This window comes from Peromyscus californicus, unplaced genomic scaffold, assembly GCF_007827085.1.
Source record: "Peromyscus californicus insignis strain IS unplaced genomic scaffold, ASM782708v3 Scaffold_20__1_contigs__length_68692818, whole genome shotgun sequence".
Lineage (NCBI taxonomy): Eukaryota > Metazoa > Chordata > Mammalia > Rodentia > Cricetidae > Peromyscus > Peromyscus californicus.
In genome coordinates, this window is record NW_026294503.1 from 47237216 (window position 1) to 47264893 (window position 27678).

The following is a 27678-nucleotide window of genomic DNA, read 5'->3' on the forward strand; positions in this document are numbered from 1 at the left end:
TCCCATCCTTCAGACCTTTACAACTTGTATTTACCTTAGAGCACTTTCTTAGACCCTCAGGACATACATAAACTTTAAACTTTTTCTTTCCATCTAGTCATTTACCAGAGATGCAAGTAGTTATTACCGAAAGCAGTCATTGCAAAGCAAGTTTTTTTTTCTTTTAAATAAAGGAATAGTAAAAGTTATATCTGAAATCTGTTTATCCTGTTTATGCTCATCCTCCATATTCCATATGAAGCCTGTTAGCAAGGCAAACCTGTCTGCCTTTTCTCAACAGGATACCTAGGAGCTCTAGAAAAAGCAAGGCCTGATTTTTACATATGAAATGAACTAAGGAGGCAGCTGCAGCCTTGGGGGAAGGAGCTGGTTGCCTGTTGCTGTTAAACTGACAAAGCTCTGGTTAGCCTGGCCATCAATGCCATCGGAGTCCTGAGACGGATAAATTACAGCAGGTAGTGTAACCCAAACACGTACTCGTCAGTTAAAATGACAGAGACTAACCCACTACCTAGACAGTTACCCTAAGATCCCATGGTCTCAATGGCTTCCTCAGGAGCAAATGTCCCAGCCCAGCACAGGCCCAGAAGATCTGAGAGACTTTCCTATGGAGGAGGAACTAGGGGATCTGGCCGGCCTTGTGCAGCCTGGTCTACAGAGAGAGTAATCAGTTCTCCAGCGTCTGGCTTGTCCACAGTTTGGGCAAGGTTCCTGGCAGTGGGTGGGGCATGGGCAGTTTTGTCCAGTGGTTAGTGCTGCCACAATTCAGGTAGCGTTGTCCGTGCCCCATAACCTTCTTTGGAGACCTTAGGGTCGCTGCTAGGAGCTTGCATTTATGTCTATCATGGAAAACTTTTTTCTTTAAACATTCTAAGTGCCATATTCATTAGATCTATGAAGACTTTGAGGACCATAATCTGTTAAATATATTGGAACCAAACAAACTTTGTTTTTAGTTACTGGCTGTTGGCATTCTGGCCCACCCCTTGGGGACCCACCCTTCATCCTGATGTAAAAATCTCCTTCAAGGAAAAACACCTCCCTTCTTCTTCCTCTTCCCTTCCTCTCTTTCTTCTTGTCGTGAGGTGTGCACACCTCCACTTCCCCTCCCTCCCTCCCTCTCTCTCTCTCTCTGTCTCTGTCTCTCTGTCTCTCTCATTATAAACTCTCCATGTGGATGCTGTGTCTACATGGTATGGGTGACTTTCCACTGCGCCACGCCACCACCTACCGCGCATGGCGTGTCTCCCTCACCCACGGGGCACCTGGCCCCACCCGCCAAGGCCTCCCACGTGCTGTGTCATGACACTGGCTTTAGGCTTAATCTTGAAAACACACGTGGGAGGCTGAATAATGCTTTTCATTGTAAATGAATTACATTTGAACTTAGCAGGGCTGCACGCATAGTTCTGAGAACATTAAAGAATTAATTATTGTGCCAGGAGGCGGTGGTGGAGCACACCTTTAATCCCAGCCCTTGGAAGGCAGAGGCAGGCAGATCTCTGGGAGTTCAAGGTCAGCCTGGTCTACAGAGAGAGTTCCAAGACGGCCAGGGCTACACAGTGAAACCCTATCTCAAAAAATCCAAAAGAATCTGATTATTTACCAGGTGACTGAGTATTAACTCATATGTATCAATTTACAACAAGTTAGTAGCTTTTATAAGATTAGGATTTTACAACTTTATCTCTGTTAAGTTTGAGCCTTAATTTTGGTTGAAAATTTAATTGGAGCTCTTTTAGCATCAAAATAAAGCTTTAAACCATAAATACAGTCCACAGAGACTGGGAACTTTCCTGGTCCTTTTATAGTGTACCATTACAGAATACTACAGTTTCTTATATGGCTCAGTTTATCCGTAACAAAGTTAGCAAAGACAAAGAGGCTAGACATATATTGCTGTGAACATGAGTAGACTTTAAGAATTTATAAATTTTATTTATCAAACATATCTATGTTGTTCCTTATTTGAAATTTTCTAGAAGCCTGGTGTTGAACACAGTTGGCATAAGTAGTTAGACACATACCTCTATATCAGTTTGTGTTAACCTGAGTACACCTTAGGTAAGGAGAGACATTGTATAGGCTCTTTGCCAGATGGCTCAGGTCATTGTCTTGCTTCATCGTAAGACAGGGATATCCCAGTTTCTGATGTTTAGTGTTTGGTGCTCATAGCTGTGACCCTAACTCTTTAGCCACGTATTTATTTATTTATTTGTTTGTTTGTTTGTTTGTTTATTTATTTATTTATTTGATTTTCAAGGCAGGGCTTCTCTGTGTAACAGCCCTGGCTGTCCTGGAACTCTCTTTGTAGACCAGACTGGCCTCGAATTTACAGAGAGCTGCCTGCCTCTGCCTTAGTGCTGGGATTAAAGGCATGTGCCACCACTGCCTGGCTATTTTTTAAGATTACATATTACTAAAGATATAATATAAAACATTTTATGAACTTAAAATATTCTCAACTGGTGGGGTTAACAAAGTGTGTATGTTAATATTCTGATCCCGCCCCTTGGGGCCACCCTGTGTCCTGACGTAGAAGCCTCTTCTTTTTTTAATTATTAAGAAATTTTTATTCATTTTACATACCAATCACAGATCCCCCTCTTCCCTCCTCCCGCCCTTCCAGCTTTCCCCTTCAACCCACCCCCGATTCCCTCCTACAAGAAGGTAAGGCCTCCCATGGGGAGTCAGCAGAATCTGGTACACTCAGTAGAAGCAGGTCCAAGCCCCTCTCCCTGACTCAAGGCTGTGTAAGGTGTCCCACCATAGGTAGTGGGCTCCAAAAAGCCAGCTCATGCATAGGAGATGGATCCTGATCCCACTGCCAGGGGCCCCTTAAGCAGATCATGCTACACAACTGTCTTGCTTATGCAGAGGGCCTAGTCCAGTCCCATGGAGGCTCCATAGCTGTTGGTCTAAAGATCATGAGTTCCCACTAGTTTGGCCTGGTCGTCTCTGTATGTTTCCCCATCATGATCTTGATGCCCCTTGCTCATAGAATCCCTCGTCCCTCCCTTCATCTGGACTCCTGGAGCTCGGTCTGGTGTTTGGCTGTGGATCTCTGCATCTGCTTCCATCAGTTACCGGAGAAAGGCTCTATGATGACAGCTAGGGTATTCACCGATCTGATTACTAGGGTAAGCCAGTTCAGGCACCCTCTCCACTATTGCTAGTAGTCTAAGGTGGGTCATCCTTGTCGATTCCTGGGAACTTCCCTAGCACCAGGTTTCTCCCTGCCCCCATGATGTCTCCCTCTATCATGGTATCTCTTTCCTTGCTCTCCCACTCTGTCCCTGTTCCAGCTCGACCATCCTGTTCCCTTATGCTCTCATCCCCCGTCCCCTACCCTCCATTCCCCACCCACTTCATCCCCAGTTTACTCATGGAGATCTCATCTATTTCCCCTTCCCAGGGCAATTCATGTGTCCCCTCTTAGGGTTCTCCTTGCTGGCTAGCTTTCTGGAGCTGTGGGTTGTAGTCTGGTTATCCTTTGCTTTACATCTAGTATCCACTTATGAGCCTCTTCTTAAGGAAAAACTCTGCCCCTTTCTTTCTCTCTCTCTCCCTTCACTCCCATGAGGTATGCATCCCTTGACCCCCACCTCTGTCTCCCTCGTTCTGTCTTTTTTTCTGCCTCTTCATCTCTCTATTAGAATAAACTCTTCACATGGATGCATCATCTGGGTTGTGTATCACTGGTCGTCGCCATGCCCGCCAGCCCACCACCGCTGCTGCATCTGTGCAGCACGCCACGCCAGCATGGTTCCCTGTGCACCCAGGATACCCTCTGCCCCCCCCAATAATATAACAGTGTGCACCAGTGCACACATACACGCAACAGTAACCACCAAGACTGAAAGGTGAAGAGGAGATGAAAGGGAAATGTGCAAGAGTCACAAAATATGTAGGACACGTATAATAGGAGTACAAGGAAGAAAGAGACCCTCACAGAACAAAGGGGCATCTTTCAGGGGTGGGATGAAGTCCCCTTAGCACAAGGGTAAGAGCACAAGCTGCCCCCAGAAACCACTCACAGAGTGCGGTGAAGTAGCTAAAATGCCATACTCAGTAAAATCTTATCCTTGAAACAAAGGAGACATAATTTCTCAGACCAACAAAAATCGAATTGGTCCTTAGTAGAGCCTTTGAGGAAAGAGCAGCTTTCTCTCGTAACTCAACTGCCAGATTGGTCAGAGATGGTGGCCTCATTCAGCAAAGTTCCAGTCACCTTAGCATGACGTGTTCATTTTATTTATTTATTTTTTTTTTTGGTTTTTCGAGACAGGGTTTCTCTGTGTAGCTTTGTGCCTTTTCCTGGAACTCACTTGGTAGCCCAGGCTGGCCTCGAACTCACAGAGATCCGCCTGGCTCTGCCTCCCGAGTGCTGGGATTAAAGGCGTGCGCCACCACTGCCCGGCTACGTGTTCATTTTAAATGTGGACATGCCAGAATCTGGAGTCATCTGATCACCTGGCCTCAACTGAGGGATTGTTTACATTCAGCTTGGCCTGTGGGCTTGTCTGTGGGGCGTTGTCTTGATTGCTGTAGTGATTTGAAATGGATGGCTCCCATAGACTCTCGTGTTTGAATGTTTGGCCATAGGGAGTGGCACTATTAGCAGGTGTGGCCTTGTTAGAGTAGGTGTGGCTTTGTTGGAGGAAGTGTGTCACTAGGGGTGGGCTTTGAGGTCTCAGAAGCTCAAGCCACACCCAACGTGGCATTCTTTTCCTGCTGCCTGCTGATCTGGATGTAGAACTCTCAGCACCATGTCTGCCTACAGCCTGCCATGTCCCACCATGATAAGGACAAAACCTCTGAAACTGTCAGCCACCCCAATTAAATGTTTTCCTTTCTAAGAGTTGCATGGTCATGGTGTTTCTTCACAGCAGTAGAAATCCTGACTACGCCAATTGCCTTAATCCATATGGGAAAACCCAACCCAAATTCGGGAGAGAGGGAGAGAGGGAGAGCGCCTTTTGAAGGCAGCCCAGTTATAGGACAGGGACAGAAGATGATTGGCTTTTCTTATCAATATTGAGTTAATTTACTGCTGATGAGTTCTTTGATATCAGAATCAACTTTTCTGGGCTTTCAACACAGACTAGAGTGGCTCTCCAGAAACCCCCAGGCCTTTCATGCCAGGCTGGGACTGCCTAGGCACTCAGCCTCACCGACTGAGCAACTGCAGGGCTGTCAGCCTCTAGGATGTGAGACAGCCATTGTTGGACTACGCCTGTGGAGGCATCCAGCATCCAGCCTCAGGAACCTAGCAACTGTGGATTCTTGACATTCCAGATGTGAGACAGCTACTGTTGGGACCATTTTGACTATATTTCCTAAACCAATTTGATAGATCCTTTTTTTTTTTTTTTTGGTTTTTCGAGACAGGGTTTCTCTGTGTGTAGCTTTAGAGCCTGTCCTGCAACTTACTTTGTAGCCCAGGCTGGCCTCGAACTCGGAGATCCACCTGGCTCTGCCTCCTGAGTGCTGGAGTGCTGGGATTAAAGGCGTGCGCCACCACTGCCCAGCTTAATAGATCCTTTTAACACACACACACACACACTCACACACACACACACACACACACCAGTTCCTCTAGAGAACCCACACATGACACTGTCAAATATGTTGTTCTAGGTTTTTCACACCTTACTGTAAATTCAAGGACCTCAAACCCTGAAGGTGGGGTGTAGATCTACCCAGAGGAAATCTTGCTGGCAGGACCAATACGAGGCCTGAAGCACAGGGCACCCCTGCATTTAAGACATGAGAAGGACCTAGCTAGCCTGCTCTGCCACCAGCCCTGTGAATGGCAAAGAACTAGAGTTGCCAGGTAAAGAGGTGTCCCATATCCTGAGCTAAATAAAGATATGGGGCTTGGAAATCAGAAGCAGTAACAGGCGGTCCAGAGCTCACCACTTTTGACTGCTGCTGCTTTCTTAGACAAAGAAAGAGACACTAGGCCCCAGGACAGAAAGAACCCCCAGACTTGTGAACACAGCAGGGAAATCTGAATCTCTGCTGCCAGCCTGGGAGATAAAGAAAGTGGGGGTGGCAGTGCCACCAGGCTGAGGAGCTGGGGGACCAAGGGACACCGCTGGGCAGAGCTTATGCTGTAGGGCCTCGGCATACTGCCACGCCACCTGACTATGTTGCCACCACCTCACTACTGTCAAGCACACCAGGGACGGCCCCCTGTTGGGAGGCAAGCCTGGCCTCTCCAGGAAGCAGAAAACGCAGGAAAAGGAATCTAAAAAGCAATCAGGTCCAAATGTCACCCTGGAAAACGATGGACCAGAAGGTGCTATCCATCTTCCATGTGGGATGAGACCGGAAGCCAACATCTGGGAAGTGCCACCCAAAGTTCCTCACTGAGCCCCAACCCCCTCCCAACCCCTTCACCCAAGTCTATAACACCACCACTTGATTAGAGAATAGTTAAAAAATAAACAGCTTTATTGGTGACCCAAGGGAGCTAAGGTCTCCAATCCACCCCTCGCTCCCCAAGGTGTCAATTGTAAAGGCCTTCTCCAGAGGCCAATCACATGATTTGTGAGAGTTCCTGGCACCGAGTCAGCTCTCTACTCTTAATTCGAAAAACTGCAAATCCTGATTTCTGAGTCAGCAAAGTCAGAGGCTAGAGTCCCATGGGCATTAGTACCCTGCCTGTGGGAGCTCAGGAGGCTGGCCAAGTTGTTCAGCAATATCTGCAGAGCTGTGGAGGCAGAGGCCAGAAGGCCATAGGAAACCGACCCAAGATTAGTTTCCAAGAGGGCCCCTGCTCTGGCAGGGCATGGAAACTTGCCCTGCAAATGCACTTTGGGTATGATGGGGGTCACGTCGCCAAGCAGCCTGGGGAGGACAGAACCCTGCCATGTCCTTGGCATGCCAAGGCTCCATGGTCCAGGCTCAGTGGGGCTGCCATAGCCTGTCATTCTTGGGTCCTCACAACCAGGACATCTTCGAAGAGAGCCCCTGGCTCTTGATGGGATATAGGTACCACATCACAACCCCCGAAGGATTGATGACCACGCTGAAGCTGCTTTCACTCTTGAGGCCACTGATGATGTCCCCTGTGAAGACGTTCTGGCCCTGTATTGAGGAGGTATACATCATTATCAAGATTAACATGAGAACAGCCATACAGAGAGGCCGCCCTCAGAACGCCTAGAGGCTGGTACTTCCGCCTGTCTGTGCTAGGCCTCCAGGACACCCCATAGGAGTGGGGATGTCCCACTCACTTATTAAGCAAGGCTGACAGATGTCCAAGCAGACAATAGGAAAAAGCCCCACCCTGTGGAAAACTGTAAGAACAGTGAAAAGCATGAAGGCTGCCAGTGAGTGAGGACCGGCTTGGGATGGCAAGGGTGCTCATTCACACCCAGCAGCTCCATCTACATGGCTAAAACAGTACAGAAAACAGCGCCAGCCACAGCCTCCCACTGTGTCTTCGTCGTTGTCCCCCACCCCCCCCACCCCCCACCCCCCGGCACTTTCCAGGGCTCTCAGGCATAGGGGCCACCACGTGTGAGCCAGGGCCACCTGGATGCCAGAAGGCTGGGCCAGGGGCTGCAGGGGACGGGGCACTCACCTCATATACTCTGGATCTGGGGTATTTCAGGTCCAAGAGGGAGGAATGGAAGTGGTAAGGCATGTCTGTCCTGCGGCTGAAGAAGACCAGGGCGCTGGCCTCATTGGACAGGTGCCGCTTGTACACTTCGATTTGGGATTCACTCTGGGCATGAAAGAGAACCACTGGCTAGAGTCCCGTGTTCAGTCTGGTCCTGCCATCCCTGCCGTCCATACCCTCCCCTACAGGCTCTCTCTTGGTTTTTTTTTTTTTTTTTTGATTTTTCGAGACAGGGTTTCTCTGTGTAGCTTTGCGCCTTTCCTGGAACTCACTTGGTAGCCCAGGCTGGCCTCGAACTCACAGAGATCCGCCTGGCTCTGCCTCCCGAGTGCTGGGATTAAAGGAGTGCGCCACCACCGCCCGGCCAGGCTCTCTCTTTAATCCCGGCCCACAGCTGTGTCACAGAGACTTGAGGCCGATGTGGTATCACAGCCATCTTAGCCCTTTTCTCTCCCTCCCTTCCTGACTCAGCAGATGCTAACTAATCCTGTGCCAGGTCCTGCAACAGGATGGCAAGAGGTACAGACACCGAGAACTGGGGGCACACCCTATGAGCACTGCTAAGAGCACTCCAGGGCTGCAGTTGGGAGCACTACTAAGAGAGGACAATGAACGAGGGGAGGGATGCAGCTGGCCTCATGTAGAGAGCGCTTCATTATCCAGAACAAGCCTCAGGCACAGCTCCACCATTGGCACCTCTGGCAGGGACTAGTTATCTCCTTGGGACATCACTAACTCAACAAGGGCCTTCTGTTGTTTTTCTTTTTGGTTTCGGACACAAGGTTTCACTATACAACAGTCCTGGCTGTCCTGGAACTTGCTCTGTAGACCAGGCTGGCCTTGAACTCAGGAGATCCACCCGCCTCTGCCTCCTGAGTGCTGTGATTAAAGGCGTGCACCACCACCACCACCACCACCACTGCCCAGCTTCTTCTTCTTTTTTAAAGACTGATTATTATACTTATATGTACGAGTGTTTTGCCTGCATGTATGTAAACTTACTGCATGCATGTGATGCCTGAGGCCAGAAAAGAGTGTCAGATTCCTGGAATTGGAGTTACACACACCACATGCATTCTGGGAATTGAACACTGAGTCTTCCAGAAGAGGATAAGTATTCTTAACTACTAAGCCATTTTTCCAGTGCCAACTTTTATTAACTATTAACATGTGTACGTGTGTGTACGTACGTGTGTGTACGTGTGTGTGTGTGTGTGTGTGTGTGTGCGCGCTGTATGTACATCAGAGAACATGTGGAAATCAGAGATCTTGTGGCATTTGGTCCTCTCCTTCTACTTTGTGGGTCTCAGGACTGAACCCAGGCCATCAGGGTCTGCAGCTTTACCAGCTGAGCCATCTTGCTGGGTCTCTACAAGTCCCTTCTATAGTTTGATAGATTTCTTTTCATTAGAGGCAGGGATTTATGCACAGAACTAAGGCTTTGGGGAGACACTGTTGAATTCAAGTACAAATGCATGGCCTTGGGAGAAAGTTGCTTAGATTCTGGAAGTTCTAATTTCAGTAAAACAGAGTTACTGAGAAAATGCATGCAGGATGCCCAGCCCTCAGTGGTGCTCAACAGTAGACACCAGCAGGAGTAACAGTATACAGTAGACACTGGCAGTATCAACAGTATACAGCAGGCACTGGCAGTATCAACAGTATACAGTAGACATTCACAGTATCAACAGTATACAACAGACACTTGTAGTAGCAACAGTAGACAGCAGACACAGTAGCAACAGTATACAGTAGACACTTGCAGTAGCAACAGTATACAGTAGTCTTTGGCTAAAACATTCTTGAGACTCTGGAGAAAAGTACTCATTTTCTGCAGGACATCACCTGAGTGCGGCTGCTGTGACTCACTGCTCCTCTGTGCTCGTCCTGTATCCCCACCCTGACTCTCAGGAATTGTCCTGCTCTGACCCAGGCAAGAAGCCAGCAGCTCCCAGCAGCATCCCTAACCCCACACCACCAGGAGGGAGACCCAGCCCCAGCTCCGCTGCTCTCAGGGGAGCCCAGCTCCTTAGCCTCCTCTTCTTTTCACCCTGATTCCAATACCTTGAAGATCCTGAGTCCTGGGATGCCTAAGGGGTCCTGATTGATTTTGATCATGAGTGGATTCTGAAGAATGTCCATGTTCTGAGGGGAGATGGTACGCAGGTCCGTGGACATGAAGAGGGGGGCTGCCAGTATTGTCCACAGGGCCATCTGGGCCCGGGATTCCTCAAAGCTGAGGCCGAAGTTCCCGATGATCAGCTGGGGACAGAGGAAAGGAGTAATCAGTGCAGGCCTCCTCAGGGAGGTGGGCACCAGGGCCTTTGCCAAGCATGTGGCCAAGGCAAGAGCAGACAGGGACCAGGGAGAAAGATGCATGTGGGGGCGTGACTCAGCACACACAGCCAAGGGGCGCTAGGGCAAGTCATACCCCATCTGGCATCAGCTTCCCCTGTGTAGAGGGGGTGATGGTCTTTTGGAGCTGCTCAGATGATAGATACAATGGGATCCTATGGCCAGAAAGTTTGTGAGTGGGGAGACGCAGGTTAATAAATACAAGTTCAGGGCCTGCTCTGGGCCAGAGGGAGTTCAGGGTTAGCCTGAGCAATTCAGTGAGGTTTGTCTCAAAGTAAATAATAGAAAAAGGGCGAGTATATAGCTCAGTGTAGGGTGCTTGCTTAGGATGTGTAAGGCCTGGGTTCAACCTCAGTACTGGGAGAAGAAAAACAAACAAACAAGCAAACAAACAGAAAAGAGGCTGGGCTCTGTGGCTCCTGCCTGTAATCTTAGGTAGCACTTGGGAGGTAAATTTCCATGAGTTCAAGGGCAGCAAGGTCTACATAGCCAACCAGGGCTATCCAGAGATTTCTGTCTCAAACAGAAAAACAAAAATGAGAAAGAGAAGGAAGGACAGATGGGGGAGGAGTGAAAGGAAGAAATGCTAGGGAGAAGAGGAACCAGCTTGGGGAGAGTGCCTATAACTGCCGCTGGCCACCCTCAGCCACAGCTGGATGGACCACAGGGATTCCTGACTCTACGGCAACCAACCAGTCCACAGTCAAGATGCAAACACTCATGGCTAATGCTGTGGTCACTGCCATTATTCTCACTTTCCCAGTGACAAGACCGGGGCATGGAAGATAGTGAGGATCTGGGCCATCCAAGCCACGGTTAGCACACGCCTTTAATTCCAGCACTTGAGCTGGAGGCGGGAGGATCTGTGACTTCCAGGCCAACCAGGATTCCACGGTGACACAGTGAGACCCTGCCTTAAAAAAGAGAGAGATGGGGGAGAAGAAACACACACAGAGAGAGAGAGAGAGAGAGAGAGAGAGAGAGAGAGAGAGACAGAGAGAGAGACAGAGAGACAGAGAGAGACAGAGAGGAACCATGGAACTGGAACGGGCCACCTGCTGTTGAGTGCTGGAGCAGGAGTGCCAAGGCAGGTGAGCTCAGCTCTCCAGGCTGGCCCCCCTCCTGCCTCATCCATCATTGTCATTGATCGGTGATGCTTCCTGACTCACTGGACTGACAATCCTGAAAGTGTCTGTGCCAGTCACCAGGGCTAGGATTGAGGTCCAAATAACGAGAAGCAGGATTGGGGGGGGGGGGGGGGGAGAAACAGCAGTGCTGGGGGAGGGGCTGGGGCAGGGCTGGGGGCTTTGCAGGGTGAGAGGGCACAGCATCAAAGGAGCCAGAGGCAGAGGGGCAACACAGAGCACAGGAAGGCTGGATGGATGCTACAGTTGGGCTCTCAGAGCTCTCTGAGACATCGGAATGTCCCGGAGGTGCTTAACAATAGGTATTCCCAGACTATGCTCTTGAACGTTCTGATGTGAAAGAGGGGTGCAGGGAGGGGCTTAGAAGACCCCAACACACCCAATCCAGTTTAGTGTTGAGTTGGGCCCTACCTAGAAGAGCGGTTCTCAATCTGTGGGTCGCGACCCCAAGGTGGGGGGTCACATATCAGATATTTACATTATGATTCATAACAGTAGCAAAATTACAGTTGTGAAGTAGCAATGAAATAAATTATATGGTGTGTTGGGGGGGGTCCCCGCAACATGAGGAACTGTATTGAAGGGTCGAAACCTTAGGAAGGATGAGACCCACTGCCCTATAAGGAAGAGAGCACACGGTGGTGGGATGCAGGGATGGAATGCAGGGTGTGGCTTGAGACCTCCCCTCCCATGCTGGTTACCATGTCTGGGTCATTCCAGCGTCCAGGACCTGCCACCGGCTGCAGTATGTCCTGGTATTTCACAAACCAGTCCAGAATGGAGAGCACGCTCTTCCAGGAGTCCTGGATATCGTCATAGTTGCGCCAGAGATTGCAGATGTTGGCCATCAGAGTGTAGTTCACCTGGATGTCGGGGAAGCCAGCACAAGTCACCCTGATGCCCAGGGACCACCTACCAGCTGGGGAAGCTAGCAGATGGAGGCTTTGAATGAGGCAGAGTGGGTCCTCAGGGGTGTGTAGTTGGGGAAGGCGGCCCCACTCAGGGGCTGCCCAGGCCCTCCCTCCATGCAGGGGATGCGCCGTCACCCACCCCACCATGTGCCATGTACATGATGTGCACTCCCATTTCTTCAGTGGCAGTGCCACCACTTGCCTCCTTCAGGTTTGGAGGTCTGAGCCCTTCTGAGGCTCTGCCTGGCCTCAGCAGCCTTCTGGGTCTTCTGGCCCACGTGGAACCCCCCAGGATTCTGATCACTTGCTGAACATTGTACCTGTGGCTTGCTTGCCTGCCTTGGGTGCCAGCACCAACAACCTACCTGATGAGCTGGCTGAGGCCTCCTCTATGGGTCAACAACCCAATCTCTAGACACCTACAAATGGGTGTGTTGGCTAACTATGAGGAGAACAGCTCTTTGGCCTGGCGTGTAGGAGGTGATGGGGCCTGGGAGGGGGAAGCCATGGCAGACAGGCACACAGAATGGCTTACCTTGGGGGGTAGGCCCCCTTCGTAGGCTGGCCAGCTACAAGAAAAGGCAATGGGACGGCCTGTGGCATTCAGGGCAGCAGCCATCTTGGGATACCCTGCAGAAACCCCAATTTGGTGACTGAGCAGGCACAGGAGACAGTCTAGGAAATGCCTCCCCGCACCTAAAGATTTACTTCTGGGGTGCCAAACTTTAGGCGGTAACTATAGTGCCATTGTATCTTTAGGGGGCCTGGGAGCTGCAAGCAGGGGGCGAGGGATTTGGGAAGACTGCCACTGCTGGGTGGGGGCAGACTGAGCTCCACAGCGGCTGCTCCTCTCCACATGATGGTCCAGCCAGGCATGAACTCACCCTCTGCGCGCTCTGCGTCTGTGGAGTAACAGCCATCCAGCTTCAGCATGTCCACCTTCCACTCGGCGAAGGTTTCGGCATCCAGCTCCACTTTGTCTAGAGTGGTGCCGGGGTAACCCATGCAGGTCATTTTGCCCATGTCCTCATAGATGCCCAGCTTTAGACCCAGGGAATGAGCCTGTGGGGGTGGGAGACACATAGAGGCTCAAGTGAGGCCCTCTTCATAGGCATCTTGACAGAGCCCATTCAAACCTCCAACGGCTCCTCAGACACCAACATGGCCCCTGATCTTGGGTGTCTGAATGGCCTCTGATGGTAACAGGAGCCTCGGACATCAGCACGGACCCTGGCTGCTTTAGGGCCACAGACCCAGACATGGCCCTCAGTTGCAGCTCTGGCCCAGACGCCACCATGGCATTGAGGTGATGGTGTACCAGAAACAGGAGGCCTAGAACCAGACCCGTGACTCATTACAATGCACACTTGCTACTAAAGCTGATAGGACAAAAGGGCATGCTGTATGACACACCGAGGCCCCCAGTGCAACCAGGACCAATGAAGAAGTGTTGGAGAGGCAGAAAAGGAGAAGTGAAGAGGTCTTTGTTGTTGTTGTTTTCTTTTCTGTTTATTCGTTTTGTTTTTATTTTTGTTTGTTTGCTTGCTTGCTTGATGTGTTTTGTTCTCTTTGGTTGGGGGAAAGTATGAGGGGACCGGGAGGTGAGCGGAATTGGGGTGCATGATGTGAAACTCTCAAAGAATCAATAAAGAAATTAAATTAAAAAACAAAACAAAACAAACAAACAAAAACTTCAACGGCTCCCAGGGCTGGGGATGTAGCTCAGCTGGCAGAGTGTATACCTAACGTGCACAAAGCCCTGGGTTCTAGTCCCAAACACTGAATGAACTGTGCATAGTGGCATGCACCTAAAACCCTACAGCATCAAACATTTGTGTTTGTTTGTTTGAGACAGGGCCTCTCTATGTAGCCCTGGCTGTCCCGGACCTCTCTATGTAGACCAGGCTAACCTTGAACTCACAGATCTGCCTGCCTCTGGCATGTACGACCACACCCAGCTAGCACCAGACATTTAAGGTTATCCCCAGCTACAGAGTGTTGGAGGTCATCCTGGGCTACACAAGACCCTACCTCAATGAAATAAAGTAGACACCCTGGGACTGAAAGGCCAGTTGTGGCCATTTTCTTCGAGCTGTCTCTTGCCTTGAGGCTTTTTACTGCCCCAGAAGCCTCATTTCTGGAATCAATTCAACCCGATGCCTCCTCCAGGGGAAGGGAGAGGCGTGGCCTTCATACCAAGGAGCAGGGCTGGAGCGGGACTTACGTAGTCAGCCAGGAAGGCAATGCCATGAGGGAAGCGCTGGGGATCGGGTATCAGGCGGCCGCTGGCATCACGCCCACCAATCCAGCAGTCATCGATGTTGAGGTATACATAACCAAGGTCCCGCCATCCATCCTGGGCCAGCCGGTCAGCCATCTCCATGAAGAGCTGTTCGCTAGCAAGGGATAAGAGGATGCTGTTGCTCAATAGCCCAGGCTGTCCCTCATGCCTGCTCTTTCCTCTGCTCTGAGTGTAAATTCTGGTTATAAAAATCATACCTCTCTCTAGCCAGTCAGTGGTGGCTCACGCCTTTACTCCCAGCACTTGGGAGGCAGAGGCAGGTGAATCTCTGTGAGTTCGAGGCCAGCCTGGTCTACATAGTGAGTTCCAGAACAGCCAGGACTACAAAGAGAAACCCTGTCTTGCAAAACCAAAAGGAAAAAAAAAATCATGTCTCTGCTATCAGCTGAGGACTAGGCTAGATAAGAAGAGTAAATGACTCCCAGGATTGTGTCAGGGTGGGGTGAAAGGGGTGGTCTGGCCCCTAGGCCAAAGGGCAGGACTAGACCAAGGGAAGCATATGAGGCCTGACTGGCCTTTTATCTCTTTTCAGTTACTTCAGGGGCCAGGTCCACCTCAGGGTCCCTACCTACTGAGGCCCCACTGAGGCCCCAGGTAGGTCACGGGGTTAGGTATCAGCCTGCAGTCTCTGAAGGCTTGGTGATTCTGACCTTGCACTTTTTGCTAGTGAGTGTCCTCCATCCCCGACCCCCATTTTGTTGCCCCAGGTGTACAGATCTTACTCACCTGATGCAGTTCTTTGGGTCCTGGTCACAATCAATGTTACATCGGAAACGTTCCCAGGCCAGCCAGCCCATGGGTGGCGTTCGCAGGAGCCCATTCTCCAGCATCAGCACCTGGGTCACCAGGGCCAGTAAGAGCACTGGGGGCGGGGGGGGGGGGGGGGGAAGGTGGACGGTGGCTTGTATGTAAGTGGCTCCCACAGTCTCTCACCCTAGTCATCACCTCACCCCACTCCCACCTTGCACAGCCCAGTGGGAACTAAGACTACCCAGTTCAGGTTAGAGTTGGGTCAGGCCGCAGTTGTGGGGAAGGCATGTGGGCCAGGGCAATGTGCTCAAGAAGTTGGGCGACCCACTTGCTGTTGCCACAGGCTGGGAATCAACATAACAGGCCCCTGAAGTCATGTCCTTGATATATGTGAGACCAGATCCCTCCTTCTCTCCTACACAGAAGTGGCAGTACATTGTGGACAGACTCTAGGTTTCTGAGGCCTTGGGGCTCTTTGCTCTCCACCTCACAGAGCCTCGGAAGGGCCTGAAGAGGTTCGTCAGGATGGACTCACATCCAGCTGCTCACCTACATGAGCCCTTTCCTCTTGGGAGTTCAGTATCCATCCCTACATGTAAGTTACTGTACCCACTTTACAGGGATGCTATGGCAGGCTGGTACCCGGTAGGATGGGCCTCTACATTGGAGCAGGGCTGAGAAAGGAAGTGCCCCTCTTTGGAGGGGAAATGATTCCTGGGTGGGGAGCATCTCCTTGCTTTTCCTGACCCAGTTCCAAGAAGAAGAGAGGAAGTGTTCTCCCCACATACCTACATCAAGAAAGAGGAATAAGTACCAGACAGAGGCCTGAGCTTCCCCCTCCACAACTCTCCCCCCGAAAGCCACCCCAGTAGGTTGTGGGTACCTGTCTTCTGCAACATTGCTTTGGAATCAACTCTCAGGACCCAACCGAATCTTCTCTGCTCAAATCAGCTTTATATGTTGAACTGTGGAAGACAACATGTTACATGTCTCATCGGGCGCCAGCGTGCCTTTAATCTCGGCACTCGGGAGGTAGAGGCAAGAGGATCTCTCTGTGAGTTCCAGGCCAGCCTGGTCCCCATAGCGAGTTTCAGGCCAGCCAGAGTTACATAGACCGACACTGCCTCAAAAAGAAGACGTTATGGCCGGGTGTCGAGGCGCACACTGTTAATCTCAGCACTCTGTGAGTTTGCGGATAACCTTGTCTGCCTAGCGAGTTCTAGGACAGTCGTGGTACCAAGTCGCTTTCATCACCGTCAGTCCTTCCCCAGCCATCACTTCCCGGAGTCTGGGCTCTCCTTTTAGAACTACACTGAGACTAGGGCGCCGTCCTTTTACCAGATCAGTGCCAAAAGCGGCATGACTGGTTCCAGGAAGCTCCGGAAGAACGGAGGCGTTGGGCCCTACCAGGCTCCGGATCCCCATGCGGGATCCGGGTTCTCGGCCTCAGCCCTCAAGATCCCAGGTCCAGGGTCGCCCTTGGTCCTTACCTTCTCTCTTGCTCGCTCGGTCCGCTGTGCGCTCACCTTGGAGATCCCCCCGTCGCTGCCACACGTACCTATAGCGACCCGGAGGCGGGGCATCGCGGGGCAACCCTTCCGGAGCAACCAATCAGAATCCCCTAGCAACGCCGTGCCCTCCCTCTATGCCCCAGAGCCCCGCCTCCATAAGCTCCGCCCACTTAAGTTCGCGTTCTGCGCGCTCCCGAGGCGCGTCCCTGTGGGAATCGGCTGCAGGACTCTGCGCGCTCGGCTACGCGCGGGTCTGACTGGTGTCCTCCGTGCTCCGCCCCAGAGGGCGCGGGTGGTGGCCCGTACTGCTTGCTCTCAGTAAGTGGCGGTGCAGTGAATTTCTACTGCGGGCGAAAGGAGACAGCCCAGAAACCTGGCCCTTAACTGCTCAAAAACCGGTAGTGAGGAGGCTGGGTGGGATTTCAGCCCTCGAAAAGTTAGGAGGCTGTCCCCTCCCCTCCATCTGACACTCAAGGGGTTATTCGCCCACCCGCTCCCCAAATTCATTCATTCATTCAGTTATTTATGGAACATAGGCCTGTGCCTATGCTATTTCTGGATGCCTTCACACTGATGGTAATCATAACCGGTCCCTAACGAACAATGCCATCTTCCACAATTCAGGCAAACTTACTTCTCTGTGCTGCAGCCCAATGCTCAGTACATTCTACTTTTTTCCTTGTCCTTCACATATAATTCTCCCCAAATCCTGTGCTCTCTACCTTCAGTTGTCTCACACTGCAAGGCTGGGCTCATCACATATTGTCTGGATGATTCACAGAAGCCCCTCAGTGACTTCCTGCTTCCAGCTAAGGTTACTTTCTCCACAGCAGCCAAGGCAAACCTTGAAAACTCAGCTTTGTGGGCTGGAGAGATGGCTCAGTGCTTAAGAGCACTTGTCGCTCTTGCAGAGGACATGGGTTCGGTGTCTGGACTCACATGGTGATCAGGGGATCTGACTGACACCCTCTTCCGAACTCCGACGCCACCGGGCATGCACACGGTGCACACAGACATCCATGCAGGCAAAACCACTCATACAGTAAAATAACCTAAAGAGAAGCCCAGCCAGTCCTGGCCACGCCTCTCAAGCCGGTTCGTCTACACTCTTAGTTTGGAGCAATGGCTTTTCGAAGCCCTACCTTTTGGTCCTGTTTCCGGCTGTCATCTTTTCCTCATTGCCCTCCTTGTGGCTTTTCCAATACAGCAGCCCTGGAGTGGGGTGGGGGTCCTTTGGACTAGCTGTCCTCTCTGCCTAGAATGCTGACACCCTCATATCCCTTAATTATTTGTCAAAGTGAGGTCTACTCCGACCATTCTATTTAAACCACAAGCTTCCCACCCTGAGAAGCCCGTGCTCCATTTCCCCAGGCAATTTTCACCTTGTAACATTTTTTTCACTCTAGACGATACTATTAATTGAAGAAAAGTTCGTAAACAACAACAATAACAAACACCCACTGCAGCCCACAAGAAACCATCCAGCGTAACTCAAAGCAGGGTGTAGCCTATGCTTCTCTCTCTACATTGTGAGGTCAGGCAGGGGACCTCAGAGCTGAGACCTAAATGTCAAGGAGCCCTGAGGCTAGCGGTGGGGGTAGGGTGAGAAGAAAGGGCCCTCTGGACTTCAGGAACTGCAAAGCAGAGGTTGAGGTGAGAAGCCACAAGCTCCTGGGCAGGCATTTGAACGCGTTTGCCTTCAGGGCTTCTGGGAATCCTGCCTGCTCTCCCGCCGTCCTCCCTGCAAGCCTTTGGATGGACAGACACCAGGTAGAGCCTCGGGACCACAAGTGGACTGCAGACCCGCACCGGCGGGTGATAGAAGCCGTAATGGCCAATTTCGAGAGGCAGAGATGGGGCTGACCCAAGGACTTGGTTGAGAAACTCGGCAGGTTTTGCAGGCTCTATAGGAGCTCGCCCTAGGAAGCGCCCTATCAGATGACTTGCCAGGCTTGGCTGTGCCGGGGTGGGGTGGGACTGGATGGCCGATAAGGGGGAACTTTCGTGGGAAAAATAGGACACCCGAATTCTCCTTCGGTGGTGGGCTGGAGGCCTGTGGGTAGCCTGAGGTTTGTGCTCGGGATTCGAGGCCATCCTTCACCGACAAGTCCTGCGACTCAGGCGGGTCCCCACCCTCCAGGGCCTCAGTTTCCCTCCGGTGTGCGTGCTGAGACGACTTTGCAGATCCCAAGGCCTGGTGGGTACTGGGCGGGGAGAGGCCGGGGCGGTAACACGAGCTTCACGGGCGGGGTCTCCCCGCTCCCTCGGCCACGTTCGCCGCCCGGGCGGAGGCTGGGGATTCGGAGCTGGGGGCGACCGCATCACACCGGACAAGCCAGGCTCGGGTTCTGGAGGTGAGAGAGGAGGGCCGGGCGGGCTCCGGGAGGAGGTGACCTGGAGGGCGTGGCTGTGGACGTGGCTGGAGAGCCCGGGCGGGATCCAGGGACCCAGGCACCAGGGCCGTCCCAGGGCGAGGCCTCATCTCCAGGCGCCCGTGGGCTCAGCCCCTCGGTGGGGCCCACGAAGGGCTGCGGCTAAAACGGCCTCTTCCTCTATTCCGGGCCTGCTTGCTTCTCTTTGGAACCCTTCTCCTTCCCCTCGCCCATCCTGGCTGCGATTTCATCACTCACTGCTTAAGTCATTATTTATTTAACTGTATTTGCTTACTGCGTGTCTCTCCAGCTGCCAAGTAGATTTCAGGAGGACGGGGACCTAGTTTTGTCCACTGATGTATTCCCATGAATTCAACAAGTCTGCACAGGGCTGATCATTGGAGGTTACTGGGCAATCAAGCTTAAGTGATAGACTGGGCAGTTAAGCTATGGTGACAGACGTCCTGCAAATGGGGACAGTGATAAATGAAAACATTGGCGACGGCGGCAGGGGGTGGGGGGAGTTGGAGAAAGGGACAAAGCCACAAATGGAGGACTGCTGGCCAGCTGACCTTAGAACAAGCCACTGTGGATAAGCAGCAACCAGGAGAGGTTTCTGCCATACTGTGATAACAAGTGCTAGAAGGAAAAGCCTTGGCTGGCACTTCACTGACCTACCTAGCCTCAGGGGGCTCATAGCTACAGTCAAGAGACAGTTGCCCTGGGGGATGAGTGGGGCATTCAAACAGAGAGGCAGGGCTTCCTGCAGGAGTGCTGGCATTAGAACAGCAATTCTCACGTTCTTTGAGAACTGTGTTGCAAGCTCCCTGGGTGGGAAACATGTGGCTGAGCTGTGTGGTTAGATAAGAGGCCACCCTGTCCCCTCTGTAGGCTTTTCTGATAAGTGTGTCACCAACAAGACCCCACCTAGAAAGTGTGAGACCGTGTGCAGCTCCTCCTTCATTATATGACCCCTGCCGGTTCAGCTGCTCTATAAGGAGCCTTGGCGAAAGAGAATTTGGTGGGTATGTCTTCCGTGTCCCCAGTGCCACTGGAGTTTATAGAGCAGGTCGCCTTTGACCCGTCACTGGCTGGCCCTTCTGCCTCCATGTGGCTCTGAAATCACAGGTTCTTATTAAGGTGGGCTGGACACCACTGAGAGACTGGTAGGGGCCCAGGAAGGTCAGGGGACCTGAGCATGGCAGCAGGTGTGCAGTCCCAGGACTGGGAAGGTGGAGACAGTTGGATCAGCTCAAGAGCATCCTTGGATACATAGTGAGTTAGAGAGCAGCCTGGGCTACCTGAAACCCTGTCTTTAAAAAACAAACAAGCAAACAAAAAACCACCATGCCAATGTTCTGCCATTGTATAGAATATTATTTGAAGGTGTGCTTCTTTTGTTTATGTTGCATTTGTTTAGCCCTGTGAAGCTGTGTTACTCTGTCTGTCTAGAACACTTGATGGTCTAATAAAGAACTGAATGGCCAATGGCAAGGCAGGAGAAAGAATGGGCAGGGCTAGCAGGCAGAGAGAATATATAGAAGGAGAATCTGGGAGGAGAAGAGATCTAGGAGCCAGAGAAGGAAGAGGACTCCAGGGGCTAGCCACCCAGCCACCCAGCAAGCCACGGAGTAAGATTTACAGAAATAAGAGAACAGGAAAAGCCCAGAGGCAAAAGATGGACGGGTAATTTAAGTTAAGGAAAGCTGGCAAGAAACAAGCCAAGCTAAGGTCGGGCATTTATAAGTAAGAATAAGCCTCCATGTGTGATTTATTTGGGAGATGGGTGGTGGGTCCCCCAAAAGAGCAGAAACAATATTTCATTCTTGTTCTTTTGATATAATTACTGTCTTTTCTATTACAGTTTTTTGATATCCAGTTGTTGTTTTTTTTTTGTGACCCGTACATGACCTTTGAGATGAATGGCAAGGAAGACTAGTCAGTCTCCTTCACAGATGAAGTCTGAGAGCTGCAATAGGAGCCACAGGACTGGGCCGCAGGGCTTCTGAGCTACCATCTCTCTATCTCAGCATTCTTGTGGGAGCCATGAAGCTGAACAAGAGGAGTGTGGCCCACTATGCTCTGAGCGATTCTCCAGCAGACCACACTGGCTTCCTTCGTACTTGGGGAGGACCAGGGACCCCCCCTACTTCCAGTGGTGCTGGCCGAAGATGCTGGTTTGTTCTCAAGGGCAACCTGCTATTCTGTTTCGAGAGTAGAGAAAGCCGGGCCCCTCTGAGCCTGGTGGTATTGGAGGGCTGCACGGTGGAGCTGGCTGAGGCTCCTGTGCCCGAGGAATTTGCCTTCGCCATTCGCTTTGATGCCCCTGGAGTGCGCCCACACCTGCTGGCCGCGGATGGGCAGGTTGCCCAGGAGGCCTGGGTGAAGGCACTGTCCCGAGCCAGCTTTGGCTACATGCGACTTGTCGTACGAGAACTGGAGAGCCAGTTGCAGAATGCCCGTCAGAGCCTGGCCTTGCATCGCTGTGTGTCCCAGAAGTCTGTTGCCAGCTGCAGTAAGCCTCAGCCACCTGACCGACGGGCTCCAGGCCCTGAGAATGGCCACTTTCTCCCCAGGGACCGAAACTCCAATGATTCTGTGGAAGAAAAGGGGAGCAGGCCAGTGGGTCGGGATTTGACTGAGTGGGAGTTACAGGGCCCTGCCAGCCTCCTCCTAAGCAGGGGACAGAGCCCTGTGTCCCCTGAGACCTCCTGTTTCTCTACCCTGCATGACTGGTATGGGAAGGAGATTATGGAGCTGAGGCGAGGATGGCAGCAGAGGGCCAGTGGGAGCCAGCCAGAGAGCAAGCAACAGAACAGCCCCTGAGCCAGGACCTCTGAGCTGTGGCCCTGTCCTGCTGGTTGGGATGCCGGGGTCAGTACTTCAGGAGTTAAATGTTTACTCATTTCCCATGTTTTGTGTGTGTGTGTGTGTGTGTGTGTGTGTGTGTGTGTGTGTGTGTGTGTGTTCTGAGGCCTGGAAAGGCCAGGTGACTGATGGGAACATAAGGTGATGCAGGAAGGGGGCTGTGCTCCCCTGCCCCTGCAGGACACTCTAGCCGTAATTTCCAAAACAAGAAGTCTTGGGCATCTACATGCCAGAGGTGACTGCAGAAGTTGCTTGAGGACTGAAATTGACATGGTTTGGGTAGGGCTCTCGGTAGGAGAGGCTCTTCAGGTGCTAACGGGGGATTTCTTCTCTCCCCTTCCCCCTTGTCAATGTAGAGTGCTGGATGGACATTGCCCTGGGAGAGGCAGGCAGCCTTTATACAGGAGCAACCCTTCCCGATCCGTTGTTCAGGGCCACTCCTAGAGACCCTGTCACCGATCGCTTGTTTCCCAAGGCTTGTCTGCCAAGAACCCTCATGGCTACTCTCCCATGTATCATGCCAAGTATCCTTTTCTTCTGTTCTGAGAGGCCAAATGGCTGGGCCTACAGAGCCAAAAGTCAGGCCCATCTGTCCCCTTTATATAGGTGCAGTGACAGTGACTCTGGGAAAATGTGGGGCTTGTAGAGCTATACCCCCTTCCCAAACAAAGTCTGCCTCTTCCTGACCTCCCTTCTTTCCCTATCTGGGGCCTTGGGGCAGCCTGATCAAAATTTATCCAGGCCTAAAGGCCAAACTTTGGCCTCCAGGAGACTGAGTTCCATGGTCTTCTTGGCCAGGGCCAGTTCCTGTGATGCCAGCCATGTTTCTCAGGCCTGCTTGTAGCATCATAGCCAACTGCCCTTGATTGTACGCACAGGTACTCCGCCTTTGCTAACTTTATTACTACAGTAGTTAGTGTTCGTTCTTTAAATAGTTTGGTTTTTGGAGACTGGGTCTCACTCTGTAGCCCTTACAGGCCTGGAACTCATTCTTAGCTTTGCAGGTGCTGGGATTCTAGATAGGAGCCATCACGCCCACCTTGCTTTTGTTATTTGTTTTGTAGCAGGACCTGGTGGGAAGGCCTGCCAGCCTAGCCCCTTGTGCTAGCACATCTGGCTTCAATTTTGTTGTTTTCCTTATAATCAGAACAGCAAAGTTTGCAGGGTGTGGTAGCGAAGGAGGTAGAGGAGGACCAGGAATTCAAAGACATCCTTGACTACATAGTGGGTTTTTTTTTTTTACTAGACTGGGCTCCTCTCATAAAATTATTCATTTTAGTTATTATAATCTATGTTTACAAATGAAGAGTCAGGAGTCGGAGCTGCGAAGCCGGTGTCCGAGGCTAGCAACCGAGTGAGTCCGGGAACCTGCCTTGCTGGTACTACCTCCAGCAGGCCAATCCCGCTGCTTGCTTGCTCCTTAGCCCTGTATGAGAAGCTTGCTGCCCACAGAACCTGTGGTTCGAATGCTCACAGACGCTATGGGCTCTCGTTAACTTTTTATTGTTACAATTTCTTTTTATAAATTCAAATACCAAGTAAAGTTTTTCATGATACATTTCGGTTTCTTAATTAATTCAAGTCTTTAAGTGGTGAAGGTCACTAACACCTTTACAAAGGGAGCCCCAGACGGACGGCCCCGCCCTCCGGAGCCCGGGAGGGGCGTCGTTGTCCTTCTGACGTCACCACGCCGGGCGGGCGCCGAGGGCTTTCCCCCCGCGACAGGAACGCGGGCACTGCGCAGGCGTGAGGGCTGCGTTTCCCGTGTATGTCCAGAGTCTCGCGAGGCTTGGAGGCGGGTCTTCTGCGAGAGGGCTGCCCCGGACGTGCGGGGTGTGGATCCCTGCGAGGGGCGGAGCTGGAGATGGCGTCCGCAGCGGCTTGCCGGCTGGCCCGGATAGCAGTCCGACCAGGGCCTCTCTGGAGCGGGCCGAGGGGGACGAGAGGTGGCGATGTTTCCGCCGTACCGGGTAGCTCAGGTCGCAGCCTGGTACCGTCGAGGTCAGTCATCGTGACTCGCAGCGGAGCCATTTTGCCCAAGCCGGTGAAAGTGAGTGTCTGACTAGAGGCGGGGCAAAGGGATCGAGGCCAGTCACTGGGGAAAAATGAGTGTGGTCTGTGCTGATTGACAGGCGCACAGGCCAATCACAGTATTGACATGGATTGGGTTGTGGACCTAAGACTCAATTGTGCGCAGTTGGGTTGCGGACTTTGACAGGTGGAGGAAAATGTTAAGCTGGGTTCCTGGACACAAGCTGGAAGGCAGCAGCGGGACGTGCACCGTCTTATCTTGAGGGGCGCAATGACCCATCTTCTAGGGCCAGAAGAAGAGTCGACTGTGTCGAATTATACAGGTCATGCAATCTCTGCCTCAGAGGTGATGGGATAAAACAATCCTGAAGAAGTGAGCAGGGAATGCGGAAGTAATATACTTAGTAAAGACGCGGAGCAGGCCCTTCTGTCCTGAGAAGTGTGCAGAGAATCTTACAGAAGGGTTTTTAACAGGTGAATCGGGGCACAGCTGGCGTCCGAAGCTGGTAGCAGAGTTAGGTCTTGACAACCAGGGGCCACGTCCTGTTTTGTTTTGTTTTTTCCACCACCAAACGCTGATATTTGCCCTCAGTGCCCCTAAGGAAAATGTAAAGTCTCGTAGACCAAAGGTGTGCTTTGGTGACTGCAGGGTTGTGTAGAGTTGAAGGGAAAACGAAATCTAGAGGTAGTCTGACCTGTACTCACAGTTGACGGCAGTCAGGGTTCACAGCAAGAAGTAGGAAGGTGCAGCTGCTTTATAAAAAGGCACAGCTAGGGAACCAGAAAGCAAATGCCAGTGAAATGTCACCGGCTTCCCCCAGGCCACTCTGTCTTTTCGTGTTTTTAAAGTTTAATGTGACAGTTTCTCAGGCAGCAGGAACCAGTTACTCAAAAGAGAACTGTGTGGAAGAACCCTTCACTGCACATCCTTTTGTAACTCATTTTTTTTATGTGTGTGGGTGTTTTGCCTGAATGTATGTCTGCAGCACTTAAGTGCCAGATGTCCACAGAGGCCGGAAGAGGGTGTGGTGTTCTATGGAACTGGAGTTACTTGCTTATGAAAGTCCACGTGGGTGCTGAGAATCAAACCCAGGTCTTCTGGAGGAACAGCCAGTGCTCTTAACCACTGAGCCATCTCTCCAGCCCCTGAAACTCACTTTTATGTGTGTAGATCTGATCACAGTCTAGCCATGCTAGTGCTCCACCCACTTGTTTATGGGTTTTGCAAGGAATTGGTTGTGCCCTAATTTTTAGTTACTTATTTTCCTAAATTTAGTTTAACTTTATGCTTTTCTTTCTGGTATCGATTTTGATGGCCACAAAACTCACTTTGTCTCTTTGTTGCTCTGAATTTTTCCAAAGACTTTAACCATCAGTTGTTGTCTGGATCTGGGGTCATTGGAGGAATGCCCCTGAGGTCTAGGGCTTGAGATGCAGCTGCTGGTCTCCAGTGCTTACAGCACACCTCTCTCTGCAGATGTCCTTTGGTCTCCTCCGTGTCTTCTCCATTGTGATCCCTTTTCTCTATGTTGGGACACTCATTAGCAAGAACTTTGCTGCTTTACTTGAGGAGCATGACATTTTTGTTCCAGAGGATGACGACGATGACGATTAACAGGTAAGACCTGCCTTTCCCCTAATTGGACAGGAACAAGAGTAGGGTGGAGCGTCTGATCTGTGATGCAGTCTGGCCTGCAGCAGCATTTGGACATTCAGGGCAGAAGACTCAATGAGTTCACCCACTTCAGACTTTTTGTCTTTCTCCTATGTTGGATGGCGGTAACTTGACTAACAGATTCACTCTTATCTCTTACAACTAGGTTAAGATCCTAGCTAGCTTTTCTGTTGTCCTTGATGTACCTTCATTCAGTCAACCAACATTTTCTTGACTTAATATGCTTTATACTTTATACAAGTCATGTAATCTCTGCCTCAGAGATGAAGGGGTAAAACAGTAAATTATGAGGGGGGTAAAGGGAATGAAGCAATACAAATAAAAAGGGACTATGGGGAAAAGGGTGGAGGGATGCAGAGCAGGACCTTCAGTCCTGAGATGGATGCAGGGAATCTTATAGGATTTTTACAGATGCATCAGGACAAGAGCTCTGAAATTGGTGTCTGAGGTTGACAGCAAAGTTAGGTCTTGGCATCCAGGGTTCTTGACCAAGTTAGTGAGGCCAGCAGCTTCATACTGAAATTTAGAAACTGGCAGGGGGTGGGAGAGATGGCTCAGCCATTAGCCCTTGCAGAGGACCTGAGTTCTAGTCCCAGCACCCACTTTGGGCAGCTCACAACCACCTCTAACTCTAGCTGCAGGGGATACACCACCTTCTTCTGGCCTCTGTGGGCACCCACACACATGGCAAACACATATATAAGTAATTTTTAAAAGGCAACTAGCAAATCCTCAGTGCTGTCAGGTTTGTTTGTTTGTTTGAGATAGTTAGCTCTGGCTGTCCTACAACTCACTATATAGACCAGGCTGGCTTCAAACTCACAGAGATTGGCCTGCCTGTCTCCTGAGCGCTGGGATTAAAGATGTGCGCCCTGTTCAGTAACAGTTCTACCACTGTGCTCTGGCCTAGCCAGTGTCCTGCTCACAAACCCTTAGGGCTCCCAGTGCTCTTCCCATTCAGCTTTCCTGTGCTGTAATGTGTGCTGCATGGCTAGACTGTCACAGGCAAGGACACTCCTGTGTCTCTGCCTGGCATTCTTGTCGTGATCTGGTCATACCTTCTAGGTCATTTTTATCTTCCATATTCCCAACCATAGGAGGAAGTAACCTTGAGGGCCATGTCTTCTGTGGTTGTTTCAGAGTGGGCTCTCTGCAGGAGTCATCGTTTTATTATTATTAACATTTACTTATGTGCCTATGTGTACAAATACAGTACTCATGGAGGCCAGGAGACTGTTAGGTCCCTTGCAGCTGGAGTTACAGGTAGCTGTGAGCCATTTCAGGTAGAACTGAACTCTGGTCTTCTGCCAGATAAGTATGTGCTGATTGGATGAGCCATCTTTCCAGCCCCAGGAGTCATTTCTTGAGTTGCCCACATTCTAACCCACCTCCAAGTATAGGCCCATTGTTCTACTCTGTCTTAACTCCACCCATTCTTCGTTGTCTTTGCTACATCTCCCTTTACCTCCTATTTGAAAGTGACTGTTGCTAAAGCCTGGTGTGGTATTGCCAGCTTTTCTGATCCCCGTCCCAAGAAGTGGAGGCAGAACTCAAGGATAGCCTTGGTAAAAGACCACCTTATCTCAGAAAGCAGAAGAGAAAATACCTCAGGCCTAGTGGCACACACCAGTAATCCCAGCTCTGGGGAGGTGGAGGCAGGGACAAGTTCAAGGTCATCCTTGGCTGCAGTGAGTTTGAGTCTACCCTGGGCTACATGAGACTGTCTTTTAAAAAAAGTGACTGATGCTTGCCTTTCTTACAGGGCATGGAGAAGAAGTACAGAAAGGAGAAAGCACTAACAGACGAAGTGGTGGCATGCTCGGCTCCTTCCCTATTGGCAGAAGGGTCAGGAAGGCCCTCAGCCTTACCTCACGGTTTGTGACAACAGCCCAGAACCCTATGCTTTGGGAGCTTCCCTCAAGTGTGCTGTCCACAGACAGAGCACTGGAAATAACAAGCAAGCCAACTACGAGTAACGTAATAAATATGAGCTGTGTATGACTGAATGGCTGTTCCCGTTTCTCGCTCCCAGTAGGCTCAGTTGCACTTTGTTGTTTCTCTTCTATATCCAAGAAGCCTCTTACTTATTAAGAGTCAGGACATCCTGGCTGTTACACAACCACAG

At 51.2% G+C, this 27678-nt stretch overlaps 2 protein-coding genes across 4 annotated transcripts; one reads left to right on the forward strand and one right to left on the reverse strand.

Moving 5' to 3' along the window:
• Window positions 1–6438: 6438 nt before the first annotated feature.
• On the reverse strand, window positions 6439–16697 carry Naga (alpha-N-acetylgalactosaminidase). Of its 2 annotated transcripts, XM_052748442.1 has the most exons (10): window positions 16587–16697; window positions 15980–16061; window positions 15073–15208; window positions 14269–14440; window positions 12929–13106; window positions 12580–12674; window positions 11835–11996; window positions 9698–9895; window positions 7595–7738; window positions 6439–7095 (listed from the first exon to the last, which is right to left on the reverse strand). In XM_052748442.1, exons 2-10 carry the CDS (start codon window positions 15993–15995, stop codon window positions 6949–6951), a joined length of 1248 nt encoding a protein of 415 aa, XP_052604402.1. In that variant the 5' UTR covers window positions 15996–16061; window positions 16587–16697; the 3' UTR covers window positions 6439–6948. The 2 variants fall into 2 exon arrangements, with proteins under 2 accessions (XP_052604402.1, XP_052604403.1); XM_052748443.1 differs by lacking the exon at window positions 16587–16697 and having other exon boundaries at window positions 15073–15182.
• A 123-nt stretch (window positions 16698–16820) lies between these two features.
• Pheta2 (PH domain containing endocytic trafficking adaptor 2) lies at window positions 16821–27559 on the forward strand. 2 transcript variants are annotated; one of them, XM_052748451.1, is made up of 4 exons: window positions 16821–18961; window positions 20844–21853; window positions 22204–23897; window positions 27316–27559. In XM_052748451.1, the coding sequence occupies exon 2, from the start codon at window positions 21026–21028 to the stop codon at window positions 21803–21805; it is 780 nt and encodes a 259-aa protein (XP_052604411.1). In that variant the 5' UTR covers window positions 16821–18961; window positions 20844–21025; the 3' UTR covers window positions 21806–21853; window positions 22204–23897; window positions 27316–27559. The 2 variants fall into 2 exon arrangements, with proteins under 2 accessions (XP_052604411.1, XP_052604410.1); XM_052748450.1 differs by having other exon boundaries at window positions 20844–23897.
• The last annotated feature ends 119 nt before the right edge of the window (window positions 27560–27678 follow it).